Source organism: Molossus molossus, unplaced genomic scaffold (genome assembly GCF_014108415.1).
Source record: "Molossus molossus isolate mMolMol1 unplaced genomic scaffold, mMolMol1.p scaffold_m16_p_1, whole genome shotgun sequence".
Classification (NCBI taxonomy): Eukaryota; Metazoa; Chordata; class Mammalia; order Chiroptera; family Molossidae; genus Molossus; species Molossus molossus.
The window spans coordinates 66,171,026-66,196,080 of record NW_023425344.1 but is presented as its reverse complement, the minus strand read 5'-3'; the positions used below and the strand labels follow the sequence as shown (position 1 = coordinate 66,196,080).

General features: G+C 39.4%; 1 protein-coding gene across 2 annotated transcripts in view; it reads left to right on the top strand.

Annotated features, from left to right (window-relative positions):
• Positions 1-25,055, top strand: part of SPARCL1 (SPARC like 1) — a 45,026-nt gene extending 19,971 nt beyond the window's left edge. For both annotated transcript variants that reach the window (XM_036246463.1, XM_036246473.1), the window contains exons 2-11: positions 7,082-7,146; positions 10,614-10,790; positions 11,171-12,118; positions 13,495-13,567; positions 14,827-14,945; positions 15,423-15,543; positions 17,066-17,202; positions 19,522-19,670; positions 20,269-20,417; positions 24,642-25,055. In XM_036246463.1, the coding sequence (XP_036102356.1) occupies positions 7,093-7,146; positions 10,614-10,790; positions 11,171-12,118; positions 13,495-13,567; positions 14,827-14,945; positions 15,423-15,543; positions 17,066-17,202; positions 19,522-19,670; positions 20,269-20,417; positions 24,642-24,670 (1,956 nt within the window). In that variant the 5' untranslated portion in view covers positions 7,082-7,092 and the 3' untranslated portion in view covers positions 24,671-25,055. The remainder of the gene's footprint in view (positions 1-7,081; positions 7,147-10,613; positions 10,791-11,170; positions 12,119-13,494; positions 13,568-14,826; positions 14,946-15,422; positions 15,544-17,065; positions 17,203-19,521; positions 19,671-20,268; positions 20,418-24,641) is intronic.

Below are 25,055 nucleotides of genomic sequence, written 5' to 3'. Positions count from 1 at the left end.
TTTATTTAAATATGTTCTTCATTCAAGGGAAATTTAATTTCTATGCTTTTGCCTTGTTTACATTATAAAAAGCATTATTGAAAGGGACTTTTGATAATAAATAGTTCAATTTTCTATAATCAGCCTTTTTTCTCCAACACAGAAAAATGTTTATTTGCCACATATGAAAAATTTTAAACTTTAAAGTGTTTGGAACTCCTTATTTAAAAACGCAAAGTAAATTCTGAATTTCTTCCAATACTTACTTTGGGGTGTTTGTTTACTTGTTTTTCTCATTCCCAACATCTTTGGATAAGAGGTAAATGAGATCTTTATTTGCAAAAGAGCTGGAAAAGTACCAGAATAAGAGCCAGAAAATCTGGGTTCCAGTCCAATTCCCCTTCTTAACAGCTCTTTGACCTTGAACATGTCCTATCATAACCTTTCTAGGCCTGTTCATCTGCCACATCAATGAGGTTGCTGCAATGATCAAATAAGATAATATTCCATTTATAAATCTCTTTGGTAAAACCAAGGCACTTTAATAATAGAAACGTCTGGTGTCTGTTATACACCATTACTAGTTCTAAATAATGTTTATTTAAAGGTATAAATGATGTAACACACATTTCACTGTTAGTACTCTGGAGTTCTACTTAAGTAATGAATAGTCATTTTCAGAGGGGACCCTTAGAGGAATTAAATTTAAATCTCCAAGCAGAGTACATGTTATTTTCATTAAAACTAGAATAGATTAGTTATTTAAGGTTATAGTGACTTGAGTTTTTCCCCACACTCGATCCCAAATCACCCTCTATGTGCAGCTTTCGTTTTCATCCTTCCAAAGCACTGTTCCGGGGTCCATGTGGACTGTCTTGTGAGGATCAAGTTGTGAGATAGATGAGAATGAGCTCTGATTTGTTTCTGACATGATAAAAAATCTGTGCTCAGACCGGTAGCCTCCTTTTCTTCAATAAATTCTTTATTTGCTAATGAAGTTAGAACCAAATACCCTTAGTAATTCTTATGTGTCCTAAAAAATAAAATAATAATAAATAAGGGAAATATAATTCAGATGAAGAAATGAAAACCTCAGTTGATTAAATGGGATAGACAAAACATATGCATATGTTTTAACTCCCTGATAAAACTCCAGTAATATGATAGGAGAATAAAAATTATATAAACTTAGAATGACAAAGGAAAAAGAGGAGAGACAGAGAAAATATAAGATATCAGCACATTTTTAGAAGATAGAAAGCAGCTGGTAGACCAGGGAAAGTTTAAACTTAAGGGTTTTCAGAGAGCGGTTCCATGGACAAAAAACCCAATTCACGTGGCAAACCCAGAAAAGTTTCAAGAAATGGAGGCACCAGGTAACTTGGAAGATGAGATGAGGGTAGAGGTTAAAATCAGGGGGATTGGGTGAAAGCCTGTCAGATAAACAAACATGAGATCCTTCCTCATGCCTGCACAGCCAGGGAACTTCACACTCATTTCACCCGAAACAGGAAAGAGAAGGTTTTTCTCTGGCCCCAGAGAGATAGGTGCAGGGGAGCGGGGTATGTGGTGCCACCCAGAAACCTGGGGAACTATGTGAGAGTCAGTTTATGCAATGAGAGATCTCCAGTCCCTTCACTCATTCATCTCACAGAATGATGGCAACCAGGCTATACCCACCTCCCCAAAGTAGGAGATGTAAAGATATTCTCTAGAAAAATATATCTACCCAAGAGAAAGATCTGACAATGACATTTAGGGTGCCCCATCAAAACTGTTAAGTTCCTGTCCCAGCCTCTCCATGAGAGCTCTCCAAGGTGACAAGTCTGCCTGTGAAACTAGTAATTGGCTTTTTAGTGACTCACTACTAACTATTACTGGACAGTCAAAGGCACTAGACATTTGAGAAAAATTTTCAACATGAAAAGCAAAGACCAACAGGAACTAACCAGAAAAGGTAGGGATAATATGGAAACAGAAAATGCAGGGTGCTGAGAAATTTTTTTAAATGTTTGATTAATATCTTCCATATGGTAAGAGTATATATTACACTAATGAAAAAAGAAGATGATAATATTAAAAGGGGGGTCATAAGGAAATAAGAAATTAAAAACATATGAGTGAAATGTTTTTAAAAATCAATAGAAGAAATGAAAGATAAAATTGAGGAAGTTTCCCACAATAATAGAAACAAGATGGAAAAGAGGGAAAAAAAATAGTAAGTAAATTAGAGAATCAATCCAAGAATTCTGACATTTAACTAATATGAACTTCAGAAAGAAAAAACAACTTTTTTAAAAATAAAAAGCAAAAATTATCAAAAAAAACTAACAGGTAAAAATCTTCCAGAACTGAAATATATAAATTTCCAAATTCAAAGAGCTTAATTAGTGTTTAAAATAAATTAAAATGGAACCAAACTAAAGCAGAGAGTGTAATATTCAGATCACTGGGGATAAATATTAAAACTTAAAATCTTTCATAAAGAAAGAAAAAAAACAATTCTCATTATAAATAATTGGGGAGCACTGACATTGGAGTTCTTACCAGCAATGCTGGAAACTAGAAGAAAATGGAACATGCTTTAAAGACAAGAGAAAAAAATAATTCCAAACTAAAATTCTATATCCAGCCAAACTATGCATCAAGTGAAGAAAAAATGCAGATGATTTTGATATGCAAAGTCTCAAAAATTTTGTCTCCTATATGACTGTTTCTCAGGAAGTTTCTGGAGGATATGTTCCATGAAAATAAGGGAAAACACCAGAAAAAAAAAGAAAAACATTTGGGACCCAAGAAGCAAGAACTCAAACACAAGAAATGAGCAAAGAGGATTTCTAAGGTGCTGGTGACTAGACATCCCAGGAGAAAAGCAAGAGAACTGACAGTCTGAGAGGGACATCTCCAAGGGGAAATGGGACTCGGGGATTTCTTTGTGGGTTTATTGTTGTGGTTTTATTATTGTTGCTGTTGTCATCATATTAAAAGGAATTTTTAAATTGTGGAAAATTTAGGAAGTGTAAGTGATGGGTAGATGGAGAAGTCCTTTAAAAAGGGAGGCAATTTCTAGGTCCAGATAAAATAAAAATATTTTTCAAGAGAAGAAATTTAAGTATAATTAATTCAATACAGAAAATTGCCAGGTGTGATGAATATTCACACTGTTAAAAATGTTAAATCATGGTTTCAATAAGACTTGTGATACAATTATTTTTGGAAGAGGGGTGGGGAAGGAAGAAGAGAAAAATTTGTATGTACGTCTGTGGGTATGAATGTGGAGTGTGTGTGGGAAGTGATAGTTGTAGTTGTTACAGTATTAAATTGGTAGAATAATGCATAATATTTTTTAATATCAACTTAAGCATGTTAGTTTAAAACATTGAGGTAGCTAACAGAAGAAACTACTCACTTTCTTTTGAAAAAAAATAAGTGTCATTTAAACCTTTGTAATGCATGTAGGTCTAAAACTATGATTGCAAGAAGTAATTTAAAAGAGTTATCTACTATTTCTGGGAGTTTCAGAGATAGAAGAACTTCTATTAAAGACTAAAAACTGTAGCCCTAATCTCAGTCAGAGTTCAGAGTACCAGGTTTAAGGATACGGTGCAAGAAATTATAGACCGTCCAGTCCTTTCAGGAAAGTTCACCCAGAGGTCAGCTGACTTAGCCTCTTAGTGTCACTTGTTTCATCTCTAAACTGAAAAAGTTAGTTTGGAACTATCTACACTGAAAAAAAAATGCAGGGCAAATAATAAAAGAGAAACAGACCAGATACAAATGCCAGCCTTCCTTGTCCAGGAGAGCATAACTACTCAGATCCGCCCATCTGTCGCCGCCAGAGCCTGCCGTGGCTTAGAGGACGAGAGAAACTGCGTATCTGGATCTTTTACGTGAAATCTCCAGATTTTTAAATGCTAATTTAAAATACACAGTGCCTACCAAACCAAACTCATTTGCAGGCCACCCCCAACTCATAGATCATCAATGTGAAACGTCTAAATTAGGTGAACATGGGTGGTCCCTTTAGGGCAGTGCAATGTCTCATGCCTAAAAATCTTCACGGAATGTATGGGTTTCTTTACCACCGAAGAGGCATTTTTTTTTAAACACCCTATCACTTCACTTTGTGACGTCTATCTTCACTTTGAACACTTGCACGTTTTGTTTTGTTTTGTTTTTTATATGAATTTTTATTTATTTTTTTGTTACAGATATTTTACCTTTTTACCCCATTGGCACCCCCCAACCCACCCCACCTCCGCCCCATCCCCGGCTTAGTTGTCCATGTCCATTGGTAATGCATACATGCATATAAATTCTGTGGTTTATCTCTTCCCACACCCCCCACACCCCCATCCCCTCTTCTGAGGGATGTCAGTCTGTGCCCTACTTCCATGTGTCTGGGTCTACTGTATTCCTCAGACTGTTATGTTCATTATATTCCGTATATAAGTGAGATCATGTGGTATTTGTCTTTTTCTGCTTGGCTTCTTTCACTTAGGATGATACTTTCCAGGTCCCTCCATGTCATCTCAAAGGATAAGAGATCTTTCTTTCTTACCGCTGCATAGTACTCCATTGTGTATATGTACCACTGCTTTTTTATCCATTCGTCTACTGGTGGACACTTGGGCTGTTTCCAGATCTTAGCTATTGTAAATAGTGCTGCTACGAACATGGGGGTACATATATTCTTCCTGATTGGTGTTTCAGGCTTCTTAGGGTATATTCCCAGCAGTGGGATCACTGGGTCAAATGGAAGTTCAATTTTTAATTTTTTGAGGTAGCACCATATTGTTTTCCATAGCGGCTGCACCAGGCTGCATTCCCACCAGCAGTGTATTAGAGTTCCCTTTTCTCCACATCCTCGCCAACACTTGTTGTTTGATGATTTGTTGATGGCGGCCATTCTGACAGGTGTGAGGTGATACCTCATTGTTGTTTTAATTTGCATCTCTCTGATGATTAGTGCTGTTGAGCATTTCTTCATATGTCTTTTGGCCATTTGTATGTCCTGTTTGAAGAGGTGTCTATTCAGCTCCTCTGCCCATTTTTTAATTGGGTTCTTTGTCTTCCTTTTGTGGAGTTGTATGAGCACTCTCTATATATTGGAGATTAACCCCTTATCTGATACATCATTGGCAATGATGTTCTCCCATACAGTGGGTTGCCTTTCCATTTTGATGATTGTATCTTTTGCTGTGCAGAAGCTTTTTAGTTTGATGTAGTCCCATGTGTTCATTTTCTCCTTTATTTCTGTTGCCTTAGGTGATATATCAGTGAAAATTCTGCTCCGTATGATGTCTGAAATTTTGTTGCCTACATTTTCTTCTAGAATTTTTATGGATTCACGGGTCACATTTAAGTCTTTTATCCATTTTGAGTTTATTTTTGTGTATGGTGTAAGTTGATGGTCTAGTTTCATTTTTTTGCATGTAGCTGTCCAATTTTCCCAACACCATTTATTAAAGAGGCTGTCTTTACTCCACTGTATGTTCTTGCCACCTTTGTCAAATATTAATTGAGCGTATTGCCTTGGGTCCATTTCTGGGTTTTCAGTTCTGTTCCACTGGTCTATATGCCTGTTCTTGTGCCAGTACCAGGCTGTTTTGGTTACAGTCGCTTTGTAGTATAACCTGATATCTGGTATTGTGATCCCACCTACTTTGTTCTTCTTTTTCAAGATTGCTGTGGCTATTCAGGGTCTTTTTTGGTTCCATATGAACTTTTGAAGTATTTGTTCTAGTTCTATGAAATATGTCGTTGGTATTTTGATGGGGGTTGCATTGAATCTATAGATTGCTTTGGGTAGTATGGACATTTGAATGATGTTAATTCTTCCAATCCATGAACAGGGTATGTGCTTCCACTTTTTTATATCTTCCTCTATTTCTTTTTTCAATGACCTGTAGTTTTCTGCAAATAGGTGCTTTACTTCTTTGGTTAAGTTTATTCCTAGGTATCGTAATTTTTTTGGCGCGATGGTAAATGGGATTGTTTTTTCAGTTTCTCTTTCTGTGAGTTCATCATTGGTGTACAAGAATGCCGTCGATTTCTTGACGTTAATTTTGTATCCTGCTACTTTGCCAAATTCATTTATTAAGTCTAATAGATTTTTGATGGAGTCTTTAGGGTTTTCTATGTACAATATCATGTCATCTGCAAATAATGACAGTTTCACTTCCTCCTTTCCAATTTGGATCCCTTTTATTTTTTCTTCATGTCTGATTGCTGTGGCTAAGACTTCCAGTACAATGTTAAATAAGAGTGGCGAAATTGGACATCCCTGTCTTGTTCCTGTTCTTAATGGAAATGTTTTTAGTTTCTGTCCATTTAGTATGATGTTGGCTGTAGGTCTTTCATATATGGCCTTTATTGTGTCGAGATATGATCCCTCTATTCCTACATTGCTGAGCGTTTTTATCAGAAATGGATGCTGGATTTTGTCGAATGTCTTTTCAGCATCTATTGATATGATCATGTGGTTTTTATTCTTCATTTTGTTTATGTGGTGTATCACGTTTATTGATTTGCGAATATTGTACCAGCCTTGCATCCCTGGAATGAATCCCACTTGGTCATGGTGAATAGTTTTTTGATGTATTGCTGGATCCGATTTGCTAATATTTTGTTCAGGATTTTGGCGTCTATGTTCATCAGGGATATTGGCCTGTAGTTTTCTTTCTTTGTAGTGTCTTTTTCTGGTTTTGGAATTAGAATTATGCTGGCTTCATAGAACGTGTTTGGAAGTCTTCCTTCTTCTTGAATTTTTTGAAAGAGTTTGTGGAGAATGGGTGTTAGACTTGCATGTTTTAAGACCCAAGATTTGCATACAACTTTCATTCAAGGACGCAGTCATAGACAGAGACAGTTTCTACCAACACAACTGGGCCAGAAAAAATCAAGGAGTCCTTCTGACAGGGAGAAGTTGAGTAAAAATTGTCATTAATCTGTCTTTCCAGACATATTAGTCCACAAAGACAGCAGTTACCTTTCAATACAAAGGACAGTATCAAGCTCAATATTTGCTAAGATTATTTTTTAACTTTTTATACATAAGGAAAGTTTACCCACCACTGCTAATTATCTTCTCGGTTCCTAGGTCTTGAAAGCATGAAGACTGTACTTTTTTTCCTGTACATTTTGGGAACTGCAGCTGCAATCCCGGTAAATATTCTTTTTTTCTGTTATTACATCTCTCCCTCCTGACATTAAGCTTGGAAACCCTCCATTTAAAAGAAAATGTTTTTTATAGTGGTTTCAACTTTTCCTTGTTTGTTTTAATTACTTTATTTATTTATTTTTGCCCAAGCAAGGAATAAGATATTTTTTTAAAATATCTCTTTCAGAATAATCAGGTTCTAGAAGATGCATTAAATATGTTGCTGAAGCCCTGGCCAGTGTGGCTCAGCTGGTTGGGTGGTGTCCCATGCACCGAAAGGTTGCTGCTTTGATTCCCGGGCAGGGCACAGCACATAACCGGGTTGGAGGCTCAATCCCTGGTGAGGGGCATGCAGGTGGTAGCCAATGGATCGTTCCCTCTCACATTAATGTTTCTCTCTCCCTCTCTCTTCCTCTCTCTCTAAAAAATCTATTTTTTAAAATTCTTTTTAAAAAAATGTAGCTGAAACTGTTGATTATCAATTTATTGGTTAGGAAATATGCCCAAATACCAAGGAACACAGGAAGAAATTTCTCTTATGGAAGTTTCATCACATTAGTATGAGAAATCTCAGGAATTCGTACGAGAAAGCTTGGAGGGCACAGCCACACCCTCCAGCAGCATTTTCTTCAAGGTCAAATACAACCTGGAGGAGAAATTCTGAGGTTGTAATGAAAACAGGAGCCTAGGGGTTAAGGACAGGAAATGGTGCAGTAACCACAAATCAGTTCTTAACTTATCCTTAGGGGTTTGTCCAAGTAGACATACTGAAAGCAGACAGGGCTAAAACATTTTCTTCATGGTTAGATATACCAGCCTCGCCATTCACACAGCAATAAATCAGCCATACAAATCAAATCATTTGAGACATGTCAGCAGCCTCAAAATAATGTGAAATATATAGAGTATCCCCCAAAAATATATAGTGGGTGTCTATAATTCTATTACATTTTGAAAATAAAATGTATTTTAATAAACACGGGCTTTATAATTATTCAAAGTTGTGTATACATTTTGGGGAATACACACACACACACACACACACACACACACACACACATACCATGGCTGGATGATCATTTGAATGTCCCCCAAAGAGCCATATCATCCATCCTTAATCAAACTAAAAGATTTGTGTATTTTTTTGTTTGTTTTTCACCTCATGGAGGATTAAGGCTCCTTTAAATAGACAAAGCAGTTTCTTCTGTCCCTGCTCTCCCTCCCTCTCAGATTCTATCCTTGCTTTTTAGATAGCTGGTGGGTGGCTTCTGGCTGACAGATGTGTCAGCAAAGATGAACACCATGCAACCCACCAAGTAGTTCTTAAGAAATAGAATTTATGACCAAAGCTAACAGCCATGTTTACGTAGTGTGGAGCTACTCCAGCTGAAATTAGACATTGTACATTGCCCTCAGAAATTACCAACACGGGATCAATTGTGTTTGGCATAGAAAGGAACTCCCACAGAACCGTTGTTTTCCCCTGAAAACATGTTTTGTTGGCGCAGCTGTTGCTGCTATGTAAACAGGTATCAAAAGCATCTTTGAAGGAAATGTTTGAAGGACCTACTTGCATATAGATACATTCCAGATGGTTGTTTGTTAGTTTTTTTAGGACAATTTGCTATCACAGGGACCCAGGGAATGCTCAGAATATCTTCTCATAGCTTTACCTATTAGAAATCTTGTATCCTTTCCTCCTCCTGACTGAGTTCTCCAAAAGTCAATGGATTGAGTCTATGTGGTTAGAAAAACCTGTACAGACTTCCAGAGGGTACATTGTTATTATTATTATTATTATTATTATTATTATTATTTTTAATCCTCACCTGAGGTTTCCATTGATTTTCAGATAGAGTAGCAGGGAGGGAGGGAAGAGACAGAGAGAGAGAGAGAGAGAAAGAGAGAGAGAGAAACATCGATGTGAGAGAGAACAATTGGCTGCCTCCCACATGACCCAAACCAGGGCCAGTGATTAAATCACAACAGAGGAACGTGCCCTTGACCCGAATTAACTCAAGACTCTGGTCCAAGAGCCGACGCTCTAACCACTGAGCAAAACTGGCCAGGGCCATTGTTATAAATATATATGAGCATAAGGATAAAACAACTTCATTTCCATAACGTTTCTGAAAGAAAATAAGATGCCATGCTCTTGTGCATTCCTTTCCTTTTGAGGAGGGGAACTGAAGAGGAAGGGAGTAGAGAAGAGGAGTTCTCCACTCAGAAGCCTAAAATCTCCTCAGTCCATTGACTTACATCATGCCCCTTGCCAGCAACTTGCCACCTAGCTGCCATTCTTTTTCCTTTTCCCTCTTAAAAATGGCTTCTTTGGAAATTAAAAAATATATATTATCCCTCTTCTTAGTTGAAAAGATAATAAGAAGCAAGAAAGCAAACCTAATCTAAAATAAATCCTGTGCTCCCCAATCAGCACTGCAGGATGGCTAGTGGAGTCCAGATGAGTCCATCCAAATAGCATCCGAGCTTGCTTCTCACACCTGGCTCTGACACCTGTGTCCGCAGCGTCTCTTTAGCAAAGACACATGGTGACTACCTGCCTAAGAGATCAGAAACTTCCTGTTATTACCACACCACCGCATGCTATTACCACTAGCCATAGGAATTTTTCACTTAGGTAACTCCTAAGTGAAAAAATACTTTTAAGTTATAAAATACTTTAATGTACATAACCTTATCTTGATATTTCGGCTCACTCTGCCTTGAGAGAAGACAGGATAAAGATGGAAAGAAACCCACAAGTAGGTAGTCAGTGGGTGAGTCAAGACTTGAAGGGAGGTGTCTTATTGCAACTTCTCCATCATGCCTCCAATCTTGCTAGAACTAGACAGAGCAGTCCTTCTAGTGGAAATAATGTGCCGTAGCTGCTCTTCCCTACTAGACTTGGTGCCCTGCTTCACAGTTTTTTAATTAGTTGACATCACATTGCTTTTATTTAGAAGTTTTTTGATGGATATAGGCTTATAGTTTTAAGAAAGTAAACAAATGTTAAATAAAAGGTTTATAAACATTCTGTGAATTATTAGTAATTAACTTTAAAAATGTACAATACTATACCCTATGGAAAATATCCAATGGTTAATTTAATTTAACTTCAACTTTCTGCTAAACGATGTTTTTCAAAATTATGAAGTATGAATACTGTGTGGTCATTTGAGAAACACAGAAAATAATTCCAAAATGCAAAGGTCAGTATTATTGAAATCATTTTTGTTCTCTTTTCATTCCATCTCTGTATACATAACTATTTCTTAAACATTATTGGGATTCTGTTTTCACTTAAGATTTTACTTTAGACATTTGCTTGTATCCTTATAAATTCTAGAGAATATCTTTTTTTGATGTTAGAAATGAAGTGTATTGCTACTAATAATGATGACAATAAAAAAACTAAATTTCTAAACATTAATATCTATACATTAATAACACAAATTAGTTTTTAATTTTTCAGACAAATGCAAGGCTCCTATCTGATCATTCCCAACCAACTGCTGAGTCCTTGAGTTCCGTCCAACAGGCTGAAATGTTAGTGACACCTGACGACACTACGGTGCCCATTTTAAGGGTTGAAGATGCAGAAAATGAAAAGGAAACTACAGTATCTGTAGAAGAGCAACCCACCAATAAGGTAAAAGTCTCATAGTTATGCTAAGATAATTTTCATATTCTCCAAAGGTTTCCATTTCAAAGCGTGGCCAAAAAGATTATGTCATTCTCATCTCAGTTTAATTTTTTTATATCTTCTCAACCGCCTCCAGTCACTAGGAGAATTGTGAGAATTTATGAGTTTTACTCCTTCAGTTGAAGTGCTGTATAATTGTTTCATTTCCCAAAATTCAAATTCACATAAAACTTGTAGCTTTAGAATGTGAAGAACATTATAAATATAAGTTTACATGTTATTATATAAAAATAATAATAAACATTAAATGTTGACTTTATGAATTATAAATGCAATGTATATATTAAGTTATCATTGGTTTCAAAATAAACTCTTTTTCTTTTAAGGATGAAGAATCTTCACTACAAGAGTCAAAGGAGGAAAACCATGACCAGTCAGCAGATCAGGACCAGAGTTACAGCCAAGAACTGGGATTGCAGGATCAAGAGGAAAGCAAAGGTGACTTAAGTGAGACTTTGGAGTATACACCCACCGAAGGTACACTGGACCTAAAAGAAGATATGAGTGAGCCTCAAAAGAAAAAACTCCCAGAGAACATTGATTTCCTTGCTCCTGATGTTAGTTCCACTGCAGATTCTAACCAACAAGAAAGCGTCACAAAGACAGAGGGAAACCAACAACTGCTTATAATTGATTCACATCCTCATCAGTTGAACAGGAGCAGCAAACGTAGCGAAGATGTAAGTGATCAAGAAAACCAAGAGGATCCAAACATTCCCGATGGAGAAGAGGAAGGGGGAAAGGAGCCAGGTGAAGTTGGTACCCACAGTGATAACCAAGAAAGGGAGAGAGACTTTCCCCAGGAGCATTCTACCAGCAAGCAGGAGGAAGACAGTACCCAATCTGATGATATTTTGGAAGAGTCTGATCAGCCAACTCAACTAAGCAAGATGCAGAAAGACGAATTTGAGCAAGAACAAGAAGAGGATGACTCCAATGAAGAAATGGAAGGGGAACCCGCATCAAAAATCAATAAGCACAATCAAGATACTGAATGGCAGAGCCAAGAGGGGAAAGCTGGCCTTGAAGCTACCAGCAAACCTGAGGAGATGGAGAAAAAGACTGTTTCTGAGGCTTTGCCTGCAGGGCCTACTGTTGATAGTGATGATGGCCCCAGACACAGTGCAAGTGACGATGACTTCATCCCAAGCGAGGCCTTCCAGGATGCTGAAAGAGCTACTTCCAATTACTATCACATCAAATATGAGGAACAAAAAGAAAGAGTACATAACAATGAAAATGTTGATACCAGTGAAACTGGAGAATCCCAAGAGGTGAGATTATTTACGGTGATGCTTGCCTCATAAAACAGTAGGCTTTACCAAGAAATAGCCATGACCTTCCTTTGTACTTTCCAGTCTCCTGTGCTCATCCCTATCAGTACATTACTAAATACATTACAGTTATTTATTTTCCTCTGCATGTCCATTATTAGGCTGAAAATGCCTGTTTTGTTTGGATTCCCATAGAAGCAGACCCTGAATTTTAGTGCAGTTTGTTTGTGTGTGTGTGTGTGTGTGTGTGTGTGTGTGTGTGTGTTTTGTTTGTTTGGTGTTTTTTTTTTGTTTGAGAAGTTCAGAGAATAAAGAGGAATTTTAGTGCAGTTTTTTATTTGTTTGTTTGCTTGCTTGCTGTTTTGTGTTTTGTTTTTGAAAAGTTTAGAGAATAACGAGGATTACAGAAGTGATCCAGGAAAGGAAAGGAAGTTAATCAAAGGTACCTGATTTACACAGGCTGAGAATTGCCTGGAGGGGGTGTTATAATTCTCTAGGACTCGGAGTCTGTCCTTTGAAGGGGTTAAATAGAATTTCATGGTTTTGAAGCCACAAAGACTGTTGTGGCTGTTGCAAGTCCCTGGAGATAACTAGAACGGAGAAGCTGACAGATGTAAGGGGTGGGAGTCACTGATAACCCAGCTCTAATGTCTTGAGAGCAGGTAGGTGTCATGTCACATCAAGCTGAATTACCAATGTCTAGCAAAATGCCTTTAACATAATAAGAGAGCCAGCAATGTTTGTTGACTTAGCTGTAAAGATTAAGAACAAAGACTTCAACTACAACATGCACAAAATGATAATTGGGAGTCAACAGAGTGAGAGTGGTGGAAAGTAAATTGTTATTTGGTTGTTGAATCATTTGGAGCTTTCATGCAAAACCCTGGCAGCCACCCCCTGGGAGGTCTTGACATAGCTTTTGGTGGGCAAGATCAGTAACAACCTCGATTACTGAGAACTCTGCTGTCATTCTAAGGTAGGCATTTCCTTACACTTTGGAAATTGTAAGAAACCTTTACCAGCAGCTTCCTAGGGATTACTGAGGTAACTATGTCTTAACCACAGAACTGCATGATAATATTACATTTCTACTGTTTTCCCAAATCCCAAGGGGAGGTTCCAACTATGCCCCTGATGTTAGTTCCAACTTTCCTTGAGTAATCCCCAGAGATACAGCATTGAATCCAGTTGATGAAGATAGAAATAGCTCCTGTTCTCAAAGGATCATCGTCTATCTCCACAGTTGTGACTGGTATCTTTTTTTGAGATCTGAAATGATTTAGGCATGAAAAGCTCTGTGAAGGTATGCACAGCAGAAACATAAAGAATGTAACACTTTGCAACAGACTTAAACTTCTCCTCTTGTTGTTATAAAGGCCAAAAAGGCAGAGAGCTCACCGAATGAAGAAGAAAGTTCAAGTGAGGGCAACATGAGGGTGTACCATGTTGGTGAGTATGGGCTGAGGAAGCTCTTTGTGACTATCAGGGAAAAGATGCAATGGGCCACACTGGGCTATCTGCATCCCTTCCTTTGTGACTACTGCACAGAATTCTCCTCTCCCCAGTTCTCTCTAAGGAAATGTTCTCATAAATTGTAGACATTCTCTTTTTTTTAGTTGACTTAGAAAAGAGAGAGAGATTTGTTGTTCCACTTATTTATACATTCGTTGGTTGCTTCTTGAAAAGTATCAGGTAAGCCTGGCTGGTGTGGCTCAGTGGTTGAGTGTCCACTCATGCACCAAGAGGTTGCAGGTTTGATTCCTGGTTGGGGCACATGCCCAGGTTGTGGGCCCGATCCCCAGTGGGGGGCATGCAGGAGGTGGCCAGTTGATGTTCTTTCTCATCGATGTTTCTATTTCTCTCTCTCCCTCTCCTTTCCACTCTCTCTAAAATCAATAAAGAAAAAAAAATTTTTTTTAAAAGAAGGTATCAGGTAAGGGGACTACTGTACAACTATGGGTAAATATGTTTACAAACTGTAAGTCCTGTTGCAATATTACTGCAAAAGCTAGAATTTTTTTTTTTATCTAAATCCTTTTGCTTCTGAGAAGAATTCATTCTACCTCTTGATTCTTTTTTTTTTATCCTCACCTGACAACACTTTTGCATTTATCTTCAGACAGAGCAGGAGGGAGAAAGAGAGAAACATTGGCATGAGAGAGACACATTGAGTGATTGTCACTCACACGACCCCAATCAGGGCCGGGGACAAACTGCAACTGAGGTACGTGCCCTTAGCGGGAAAGTGAACCCAGGACTCTCTGGTCCGTGGGCTGCTGCTCTAACTGCTGAGCCAAACCGGCCAGGGCTACCTCTTGATTCTTAAATCCATAACTTACTACTAAATTTAGATCCCATATTTCATTAAGACCTAATTGCCGATCACAGATATTTTTAATTTCAACACAACAAAATCCTCATGGCTTATTTAACTTCTGAACAACCTGTACAAAGTGCAGAATAGACTACGACCATGACCACTGCGGGCAGGCCAGGACGAGCTGTTTGTTCTTTCTAAATCTCTGCTCCAAAGTGTATAGAAAATCTAGACTGTTGTGTAACATAGTCTGATGCCGGAGGAATCCACATGAGAATGGCTTCTAATGTTTTCCCCAATTTTCTCTTAATTATGAAAATGGAGCTAATTGTCTGGATGAATTTGAGTTTACATAATCGGTTTAGTTTATCCTGTCCAAACATTCTCCTAGATTCTTGCATGAACTTCCAGTGTAAAAGAGGACACATGTGTAAGGCTGACCAACAGGGAAAACCCCACTGTGTTTGCCAAGATCCAATGGCCTGTCCTCCTACAAAACTCCTTGACCAAGTAAGTATTCTTCAAACTGGTCTTTGAGGGCCACCAAATAGTGATTTAAATGAAAGGAGTCATTGAAACATTTTGTAACAACAACAAAAAAAAGGTAAAAGCCCAGGTTGTCATCTAATATCTGAATCAATATTAAATAGGAACAAACACCAGCAAATCAAAGCATTTCGACGGTGCCCTAAAAAGGTAATAATGGCACTGATCTATAGAAATCATTTTAAAATTCATTCTGTCCTTGGAATATCTTCAGTTTTTATTCTACTGGGCTTATCTAAAGCTAAATTGTCATCACCACTGGTATAATTTAGTTGATTTTTTTGTGCCCAGTGGGTGATTATAATTTTACTAGCCTCGCCTACCTGACCACATGTGAGACACAGCACAGTTTACCAGACAGACTATGACCTTTAAGGAGCAGAGTGTTTCCCCAAAGAACATTCGGAAGCATGAGCTTTTTCTCGTGCTTGTCTTTCCTAGGTCTGTGGCACTGACAACCAGACCTATGCTAGTTCCTGTCATCTGTTTGCTACCAAGTGCAGACTGGAGGGGACCAAAAAGGGGCACCAACTGCAGCTGGATTATTTTGGAGCCTGCAAATGTAAGATTCCATCACTGCTACCAGTCACCATTGCTGAGAGGGCTTGGGGTGCATCTGTGTCCATCTGAATAATATACTTACATGTACTCAGACATATGCACGGGAGAGAGCAAGTGTAGTTCTGAACCCAGGCTGCACTTAAAACCAACTGGAGAGAGAAGAGGGAAGGAGGAAGGAGGAAGGAGGAAGGAGGAAGGAGAAAGAGAAGAAGAAGAATGTCCAGGTTCCAACTATAAGAAATTTCAACTTTATTGAACGAGGTTGGAACCTTGACATTGATTTTTTTATTTATTTTTTAACAAATTCTAATGTGCAGCCAGAGTTCAGAACCACCATATAATGTTATCCACTTGATAACTTGGGATGAATCATTGGAATTTTGCTAAATTATTTGTCCTTTTCCCTAGTCAAGTTAAGCCTCTGCCAAGAAATTTTATGACAACATATTCTTCCAGAAGTTTTTTCTTAATTGTCTTCCTTTCCCAGGATATTCTCAATTGTCTTTGGATCTCCTTGTCGTTAAGTGATTCTCCACATTAGCCGTGCTCGCTGATATTTCCGGTTCTCATCTCCTTCCAGACCCATGGGAGGATGAAGCTTCTCAGCCCTCCTGATTTGAGATGTGGCCATATGGGTTGTTTTGTCTAAGGAAATTGGAGCAAAAAACCATCCATGTGTGTTCTGGACAGCAGCATTCCAGAACTGCCGTGTGGTTCTCTGCACACCCTCTTCCTTGTGCGAGACAGTGGAGCCCCCACTGTGCTGAGCCCAGAGAGGTTGCAATGGGCAGACCTGCCAACGTGTACTTGGCTTGTAGCAGGATCGAGAAATACACCTTTGATGTAGTGTACAACACGATGACTATACAGTTAATACTAGTGTCTGGTATATTTGATATTTACTAAGACAGTAGATTCTGAAAGTTCTCATCACAAGTAAAAATATTTTTTCTTAACTATATGAGGTTGTGGATGTGAACTAAACATATTGTAGAATCATTTCACAATATCTATGTGTCAAGTTGTTATGCTGCAGACCTTACATTTTTACAGTGTTATATCAATTATATCTCAATTGAAGTGAAAAAAACAAATGTTTGTTCCTTTAAGTCACTGAGATTTTAAATTATTACATTATGACCACAGTACAAGCTAACTTCTACCTTTTTCTTTTCCCCCTCTAATTAACTACTCTCTTGTGTCCCCCACCTCAAAAACCCTGCTCTCTCGTTCTAGAGAAGTGGTCACAGCCCTGACTGCACATCAAAATTACTTTCGGAGCTTTGGAAACATCCTGATGCCCAGGCTCCACCCCAGAGCAATCAAATCAGAATTCCTCTGAAAGCTGGCATCTGACATGCTTTTCAAACACCCAGGGCAACTGCATCGTGCTGCCAGGGTTAAGGATTGAGGGCCACTGTTGTGGCACCTGGGCAGTGAGGATGCTTCCTGTTACAAGGACTTGCCATAGGACATGAGTAAGACCCAATGGTTACCATGAATTTACTCTCTGTTTGAAACAGCTATCCCTGCTTGTACGGACTTTGAAGTGACTCAGTTTCCTCTAAGAATGAGAGACTGGCTCAAGAATATCCTCATGCAACTTTACGAGCCTAACCCTGAACATGCTGGATATTTAAATGAGAAGCAGAGAAATAAAGTAAGTTATCCACGGGTCAGCTCCCCAAGTGTCTGTCTTCAAGGCCTGAGGGAAAAGGTGTCAGGGGGGAGGGGGAGGCTATCTCCCTCTGCATACAGCATAAGCCCACGCTGCCTCCCATGCCTGTTTAGCACATATGGATTAAGAGACTAGTCGTGGGCCCAGCTTGGTGTGGCTCACTGCTTGAGCATCAACCCATGCACCAAGAGGTCGCCAGTTCGATTCCTGGTCAGGGCACATGCTCAGGTTGTGGGCCCAATCCGCAGTGGGAGGCATGCAGGAGGCAGCCAATCGATGTTCTCTCTCATCGATGTTTCTCTCTCTCTCTCGCTCTCCCTTCCTCTCTCTAAAATCAATAAATAAATAAAGAAGAGAATAGTAGTAGTCACCCTCATGCCACAGGTACAGGACATGCCAAACCTCCCCATTCCTGTGCAAAGGGCAGTAGCCTGAGCATGGGCCCTTTAACTCATACCTAGAGCAACCTCTGGTTAAGTGAACTGAACCTCCTTTCAACATTTATAGATTCAGGCCAAGACATATTTAAATCTAAATGTCATTTTGCCCTCATAGGCTAGACATAGATTTATGATATAAGAGAATTCATTACTCACAATGTCAGTAATATATGAAAATGTGAAGAATATTGATTCCAGAAGTTTCCAGGAAAAAATTATTCATCAGATAGTTACTGAATACATCCTAGGTACCTGGAATTGATTTATGTGCTGGAGATACAGCATGAATGAAACAAATATCTCTGCCTCCATGAGCTTACATTCTAGGCAAAAAGACAGATTCTTACCAAATAGGTGTATGTGTTTGTGTGTTTAAATATAAGTGTATGTATGTGTATATGTATATATTTACCTATGCAAATATGAACATACATGCAAAATATGTATAAAATATGTCAAGTGGGATGAACTGTGCCATGAAGAAAAAATTAAACAAGAAGAAGGGTGTGCAAAAACTGTGTCAAATGATGTTTACAGGTTGTAAGAGGAGAACTAAGAGTTGGCCACTGATCTTGCATGTGGCAATCATGGTTGACCTCAACAAGAGCTGGAGAGGAGAAGTTTGAGTGGACAGGGTTCAAAATAGAATAAGAGCCCTGGCCAGTTTGGCTCAGCAGTGAGAGCGTCGGCCCGCGGACCAGGGAGTCCCGGGTTCAATTCCCACTAAGGGCACGTACCTCGGCTGCTGTGTGTCCCCGGCTCTGGCTGGTGTCGTGTGGCTGGCAACCAATCGATGTGTCTCTCTCATGTCAATGTTTCTCTCTCTTTCTTCCTCCCTCTCTCCCTCCCACTCTATCTGAAGATAAATGCAAAAATATCTTAGGGTGAGGATAAAAAATAAAAATAGAATAAGAGGAGAAGACTATGGAAGCAGCAAGTATAAACAATATTTTCAAGATATTTTGCTGTAAAGGGGAAAAGTGAAATAGGGTGGCAGCTGGAAGGGAATGTGAATGTCACAGCTCCACCCACCAGTGGGAGATGGTAGAGGAAATGTGTGTGCTTCTGAAAATGACTCCGTGAAGAAGGAAAGATGCCAACTGCGGTGGGGTGTTCTTCACTCGATGAGGAGGGGCGGGCTCCTGGGAACCAGTGAGGGGTGGGCTTAGATTGGGAGCACAGGCAGTCCATGCATGCTAATAAGGAGGAAAGTTGGTAGATGTGGTCATGGGAATCGGCAGAAGTTCTGTTCTGATTGCTTCCAATTACTCAGTGAAATAATGGGTAACATCACAAGCTAAGTGTTTTACACACATGGGCCCAAGATCATTTCTATCCTCTCTCTTTAATACATCCTCACAGAGAGCTTGAGAGCATTAGAAACAAAACAGAAATTTTAATGAGGGCGGACAAACAGTATCACACCAGGGCTAAACTGAGACTGAACAGGCAGAGGGTAGCAATACCCTGAGGATTAAGAATGGAGTATGCCAACAGGGGAAGAGCAGGGCTTTTCACTTACTAATCAACAATTATTGCTCAAGTCAATAAAATCTTTTCATTAAAATTTTCTCATAGTTTTAAGGAATGCAATAAGCATTCCTTAGTTCAAAGAAAACATCAAGAGAAGACAAATTTCTTCTGAAAACTCTGGTGTTTTTTTTCATGTGGGCTGTTCTGTGTAGAAAGAAGAAAGGCTATAGTGTTGATCAGAAGGCATTTCATTTAGTCTCATACAATGGTGGGGGCTTGTTTTTCTCTATCATGTTATTGTTATTCTTCAAGTGAGGTTTAGCAAGTGATAACTTGATTACACTGCTCTGATTCTCTGATGATCTGTCTTCTCCCCTCCTGATCCCAGGTCAAGAAAATTTACCTGGATGAAAAGAGACTCTTGGCTGGGGACCATTCCATCGACCTTCTCTTAAGGGACTTTAAGAAAAACTACCACATGTATGTGTATCCTGTACACTGGCAGTTTAGTGAACTTGACCAACATCCTATGGACAGGTAAAAACTCTTTACCTTCACATGACTAGGTCATCTCCCTGATGCAATGTCTAGTTATCTTTACCAAGATAATTCTAAATAGACTTAAAATTTTTCTAGTTTCAGTCTAGAACCCTGAAATGCCAAACAAATGTGGTTAGGTGTTTAAACACAAAACTGCTTTGAAAATAATAGATTATGGCCACATCCCTGCTCCCAAATTCACTTGTTAGGGTCTATTCTCCCACAGAGACTCTTCTAACTCTTTCTCATTATTGATCCTAAAGTCCCAAGATAATCTGATTGTCCCAATTGGGTCAAGTGCCTACATCTGGAACCATCAGGTATGACCAGGTTGTACAGACATATTGCTGGGGTGCACCCCTATAAACTTAGGGTGGAGGGAAGACAGTTCCTGAAAAAGGAAACCTTGTGACTCGACACCCCAAAAGCTGTCTATCTTGCCCATAAATCATTTATTTCATTTGAAGCTTTTCATGAGTGTACACTTTATGTGGCATAGTCAGCAACCTTGTAAGAAAAATGCCCTTGGTGATTCTAAGAGTTAATTTTCACATGCAAGCTATTCCGTTGATAAGCGCTCACTTATTCATTGCAGAGTCTTGACACATTCTGAGCTCGCTCCTCTGCGAGCATCTCTGGTGCCCATGGAACACTGCATAACTCGCTTCTTTGATGAGTGTGACCCCAACAAGGATAAGCACATCACCCTGAAGGAGTGGGGCCACTGCTTTGGAATTAAAGAAGGTAAGTCCGTCATCATCCTCTAGACAAGCCCTAAGCCCTGGAGCCCTCCTAGAGAGGTCCTGCCGTGTGTTCCAATGGAAACCTGGAAACAGCCAGGTGGCAGGTCCCCAGCAGGGCTCCTTCAGAGTAAGTGCCCTCATGGCAAGGTCACCTTTTACTCCCTTCATGACACTCTGTTTTCAAATAGTAGCAAGTGTGACCATTGAGGGGATACCCGCACCAAGGTCTCAGCAAGTTGGTGAAGCCTAAGAAAATGAAGTGAATCTAGAGAGTTGAGCCAAATCTCAGAAGGCTGCCCTTCTGAGGAAAGGATTTTATATCCTTCCCTAAGCTGGATATTGGGCCAAACTTTTAAAAATTGAATGTGAAGAGTAAAACAGTCGGCCGAATTCTGCCCATGGGAGGTGTCAGAAGAATCTCAGAATTCATTGCCAATACACTGAAGTCTGGGTCTTAAATCACAAGTTGGACCCCAATATTATTTTGTTAATCCAAAAGTGACCCATTAGTTTATCTTCAGTGACAAAAATAAAATAAAGAGGGTTCTTTCTTTACTCCCACAGTGGAGGAATTTAAATTTAGACATTTGTTTTGCTAGGTTATGTCTTAATCTATTTCCTTTTCTTTTCCTAAGTTACAGTTGATTTTTATCAGCAAGCATGCTTTTAATAATCAAGATTTGAAAGATGTTTTTAAAAATAGACAATCAAAATGACTTGCAGAATATAAATGAACAGTGAATATCAAATCTCTAAAGCAAGGGTTTTATACATATATTCACAACATACATGTAGAATGACATGCAACAAAGCAGTAAAGAAAAGTAAGCTGCTCACCCTGGCCGGTTTGCTCAGCGGTTAGAGCATCAGCCTGCAGTCCAGAGAGACCAGGGTTTGATTCCCACTAAGGGCACGTACCTCGGTTGTGGTTTGTCCCTGGCCCTGGTTGGGTCATGCAGGTGGCAGCCACTCCATGTGTCCCTTTCATGTCGATGTTTCTCTCTCTCTCTCTCTCTCTCTCTCTCCCCCTCCCTCCCTCCCTCCCATTGTATCTGAACAAAATATTGAAAAATGTCCTCGGATGAGGATTAAAAATAATAATAATAAAGAAAAAAGAAAAGTAAGCTCCTTGAGGGGGTGGTGGGGGAGAGATAAACCACAGAACTTATATGCATGTATGCATGAACAATGGACAACAAAGCTGGAGATGGGGGGGGGGAGTGAGGGGTGAATCAGTGGGGGGAAAAGGAGAAACATCTGTAACAAAAATTAATTAATTAATTAAAACAATAAAAAAGAAAAGTAATGTCCTCAAAGGTCAGAATTCCCCAGAAGCAGGTAACTTGTGTGACCTTTACTTTAAAAATGTTCTTTATGTATATATATATAACACCTTGAAATTAGAGAGAAAGAGCTGAGAGTATGATGAGTTATTTATTGATAAATAGGCAAGCAGAAAAAATTAGTCCTTTTTCTCTACAATGTTATTCTGTGAAATAAGCACAACTGTAATGAGCAAAGAAAGGATATTTTTGTAAGCGACTAGTTCTGTGTATTAGTTGTCTATTGCTGCATAACAAATTACCCTAAAGCTTAGACGCTTAAAATCTCCCTCACCGTTTCCAAGGGTCAGGAATCCAGGAACAGATTGTCTAGATGGTTCTGGCTTAGGATCTGCTCTAAGGCCCTCGAAGTTGTCGGGAGGCCCGAGATCCTCACCACGTGGTCCTCTCCCTAGGAATGCGCCCAGCTTGGCATTTGTTTCCTCCAGAGTGAATGGTCGGAGAGAGAATCCAAGACTGGGGCCCTGATGTCTTTCATCACCTAACCTCAGAAGTGACATATCATTACTTCTGCCATATTCGGTTGGTCACACAACCTTCGTGCAATGTAGGAGGAGCTGCAGGAGGTGGGCATCGTTGGGGCCGTCTTGGACGCTGGCTCCCACATGCTGTTTATACCCTGTTGGCATGGATCGGAAATAAACAAGCTATTAAGAGCCAGACTCACACAAATAATGCCAATGTCCTTTCTAACACCTATTCTATAAGCACAGTAGGTACAAATTCAAATATACCCATACAAATGATTAAAACCATCTTTTCCAATTCCCCTGTTAAAAAGTACCCGAGTACAGCTGCCCCGCCCTCTCCACTCCACCAATCTGAAGAGGGAATAACCTAGCTGGGGCAGACACATTCATGTGCACCCTGTTATATAGCACTTGATTCGAAAGGAGGGATCAACAGGCGGATTAGAACAGAGACCATTCATTTAAGGAAAGCAGTCCCTTCACCGTTCTGAAAGCGGCAGCCTTCCAGCTCTGAGGCTGGCTGGGCGGCTGGCTGGGAGGGGCGGGAAGAGCTTCAAGGTCAGTGACTGCAAAGCTCCTAATGGTCTTGTTTGTTCACTGTGGTCTGGCTGCGATTACGATATTCTGAAGGAGGGAAAGAATTATCACATAGGAAGCCAATTAAGCAGATATAAAACATTCAGTCAGAACAAGTAAACAAGTCGCTGCTTTGGGACGCAGACAGGGAAAGCAAAAAAAGATATATCTCTATTTGTAAGTATATCCTTCCTTCCCTGAGGGCTGGGGAATCAACAGAAGGACAAGGTAATTTTAGCCAGGGTTTTCCTGAATTTTAATTGCCTTTGATGTGAACGAAATGTGCTCAAATATCCCAGCTTCGTGGTGAACGAGCTCTGAGTTAGAGTATGCCACTCAGACCCAGCAGGTTTCTGTTCCTTCTCTGTGCTAAAAGGGTTCAGTTACGAGGTGGTGAGTCCTACTTACTTACTGACTAGGGCATAACATAGGTAGGTATGCTACTGACATATGTCCACACTGATCTTTAGAAAAGCCTTCCAAGTGAGACTAACAGAGTAAACGAGTCAGACCATGCAGGTCCTACTAAGCCAGTTAAAGACATTATCCTAGGAGGACTGGAGGATCACCAAAGTGTTTTAAACAAGGGAGTGATTTCATTGAATTTATATTTAAGAAAGATTCTTTTGATTACATTGTGGAGAAGCCAAAGAACAGCTGAGAAGATGAGGTAAATTCAGGCAAGAGTTGATCAGAACTTAAACTAGGGCAGTTACATTAGGGAAAGGAAAAACAAACATATTCAAGATATATATTAGAAATGTATTCAAGATGTATTTAAGAATATAAACCTATTCAAATATATGCAAATATAAGTACATTTATAAGTAATGAGATTATTATCCCAATTTTACAAATGAAGCCAGTGCTGAAAAGAAACATACCAAACTCATCATCTTTCCCCCTCTTGGAGTGAAGAGAAGGTTTATATTGGGCAGGAGAATTACCTGGTGCCCCAGACGGGTAGTGTAGTGTGCTTCAAATTTGACCCGTCCCGCAGGTCGAGCAACGAGGACTCTAGAGGGGGAGTGAGGATGAGGAGGGACAAGAGACACGAGAAATGGAGACAAGACAGGGCTCTGATCAAGTCTCGTTTATTCTGGGGAAATTCACAGAATATATAGGGCAGGAAAAACAAGATCATTTGTCGTCAAGAGATAAGTTATTGAGTAACCACCCCAAAGCACCGGTGGAACAAAAGATTGAGTAAATGGTTCAAAATGCAGAGATAAAGCAGAGATATACTGGCTTGGGGCAGGAGATGGCAGAGCAGATTTTAACAAAATGGATGCCATGCAAAATGTCTCCCACACAAATTAATCTGCGTTAAGTATTTATTCAACAACTACTGAGTGAAGATGGGCCACACTGGTAACGGGGCAGCCTTATATCTCCCAGAAGATGCCGTCCACTTCCATAGGAGCCGCAACGGGTTCTTTTCCAATTACTTGATTGGGAATTTGATTTACTAACTGGCACTATACCTTCACTTATTTCCGTTATATTTTAGTGACCCTTACAGATTAGTATACTTGGCACTACTTGGCTGGGCCTTCCCTCAACGTCCTCTATCAGTGGTTTTCAACCCTACATCAGAACCACCTGCAGGGCTTTCTAATGTATACGTGCCAATGGCCCAGCCCTGGGGATTCTGACTCAGGAAGCTGGGAGTGAGGCCTGAAGTAATATTATTTTAAAAGCTTCACAGGTGATGTTGATGCCCCATCAGGGCTTAATTAATAACTGCTCTCATCCTTCAGCCCTATCGTTATTTGTTTCTAGTACTACTCTGGCTACTTTCTAAAATGTGCTTTGTTTTGTTTTCATTTTTCACAGAGGACATAGATGAAAATCTCCTCTTTTGAATTAAGACCTGGAAGAACTCAAACTTTCCAGCATCCTCCTCCTTTCTAACCACTTCTGAAATACATGCAGCCATGATACTGGTAGATGTATATTTAGCAAAACGTTTGCATGTCTGAGGGGACAATGAGAGTAATTGCTTGATAACAGTATATGCACCAAGCATTTAACATTAACTTTGGGAATAAAATTTTAAAATTAAATGAAGTCAATATGTGCAAAATGCTGTATGTTGTTTGTGAACAGGAGTTTAACTCTTCACTCTGTATCAATTTCTGAGATACGTTCCTCTTGTCTGTAATATCATGTGCACATCAAGAAAATGCAATAATGCTCTTTTGTTGTGAATGTGTTTTATTTTCAATGTTTTAATACCCTAATAAAAAC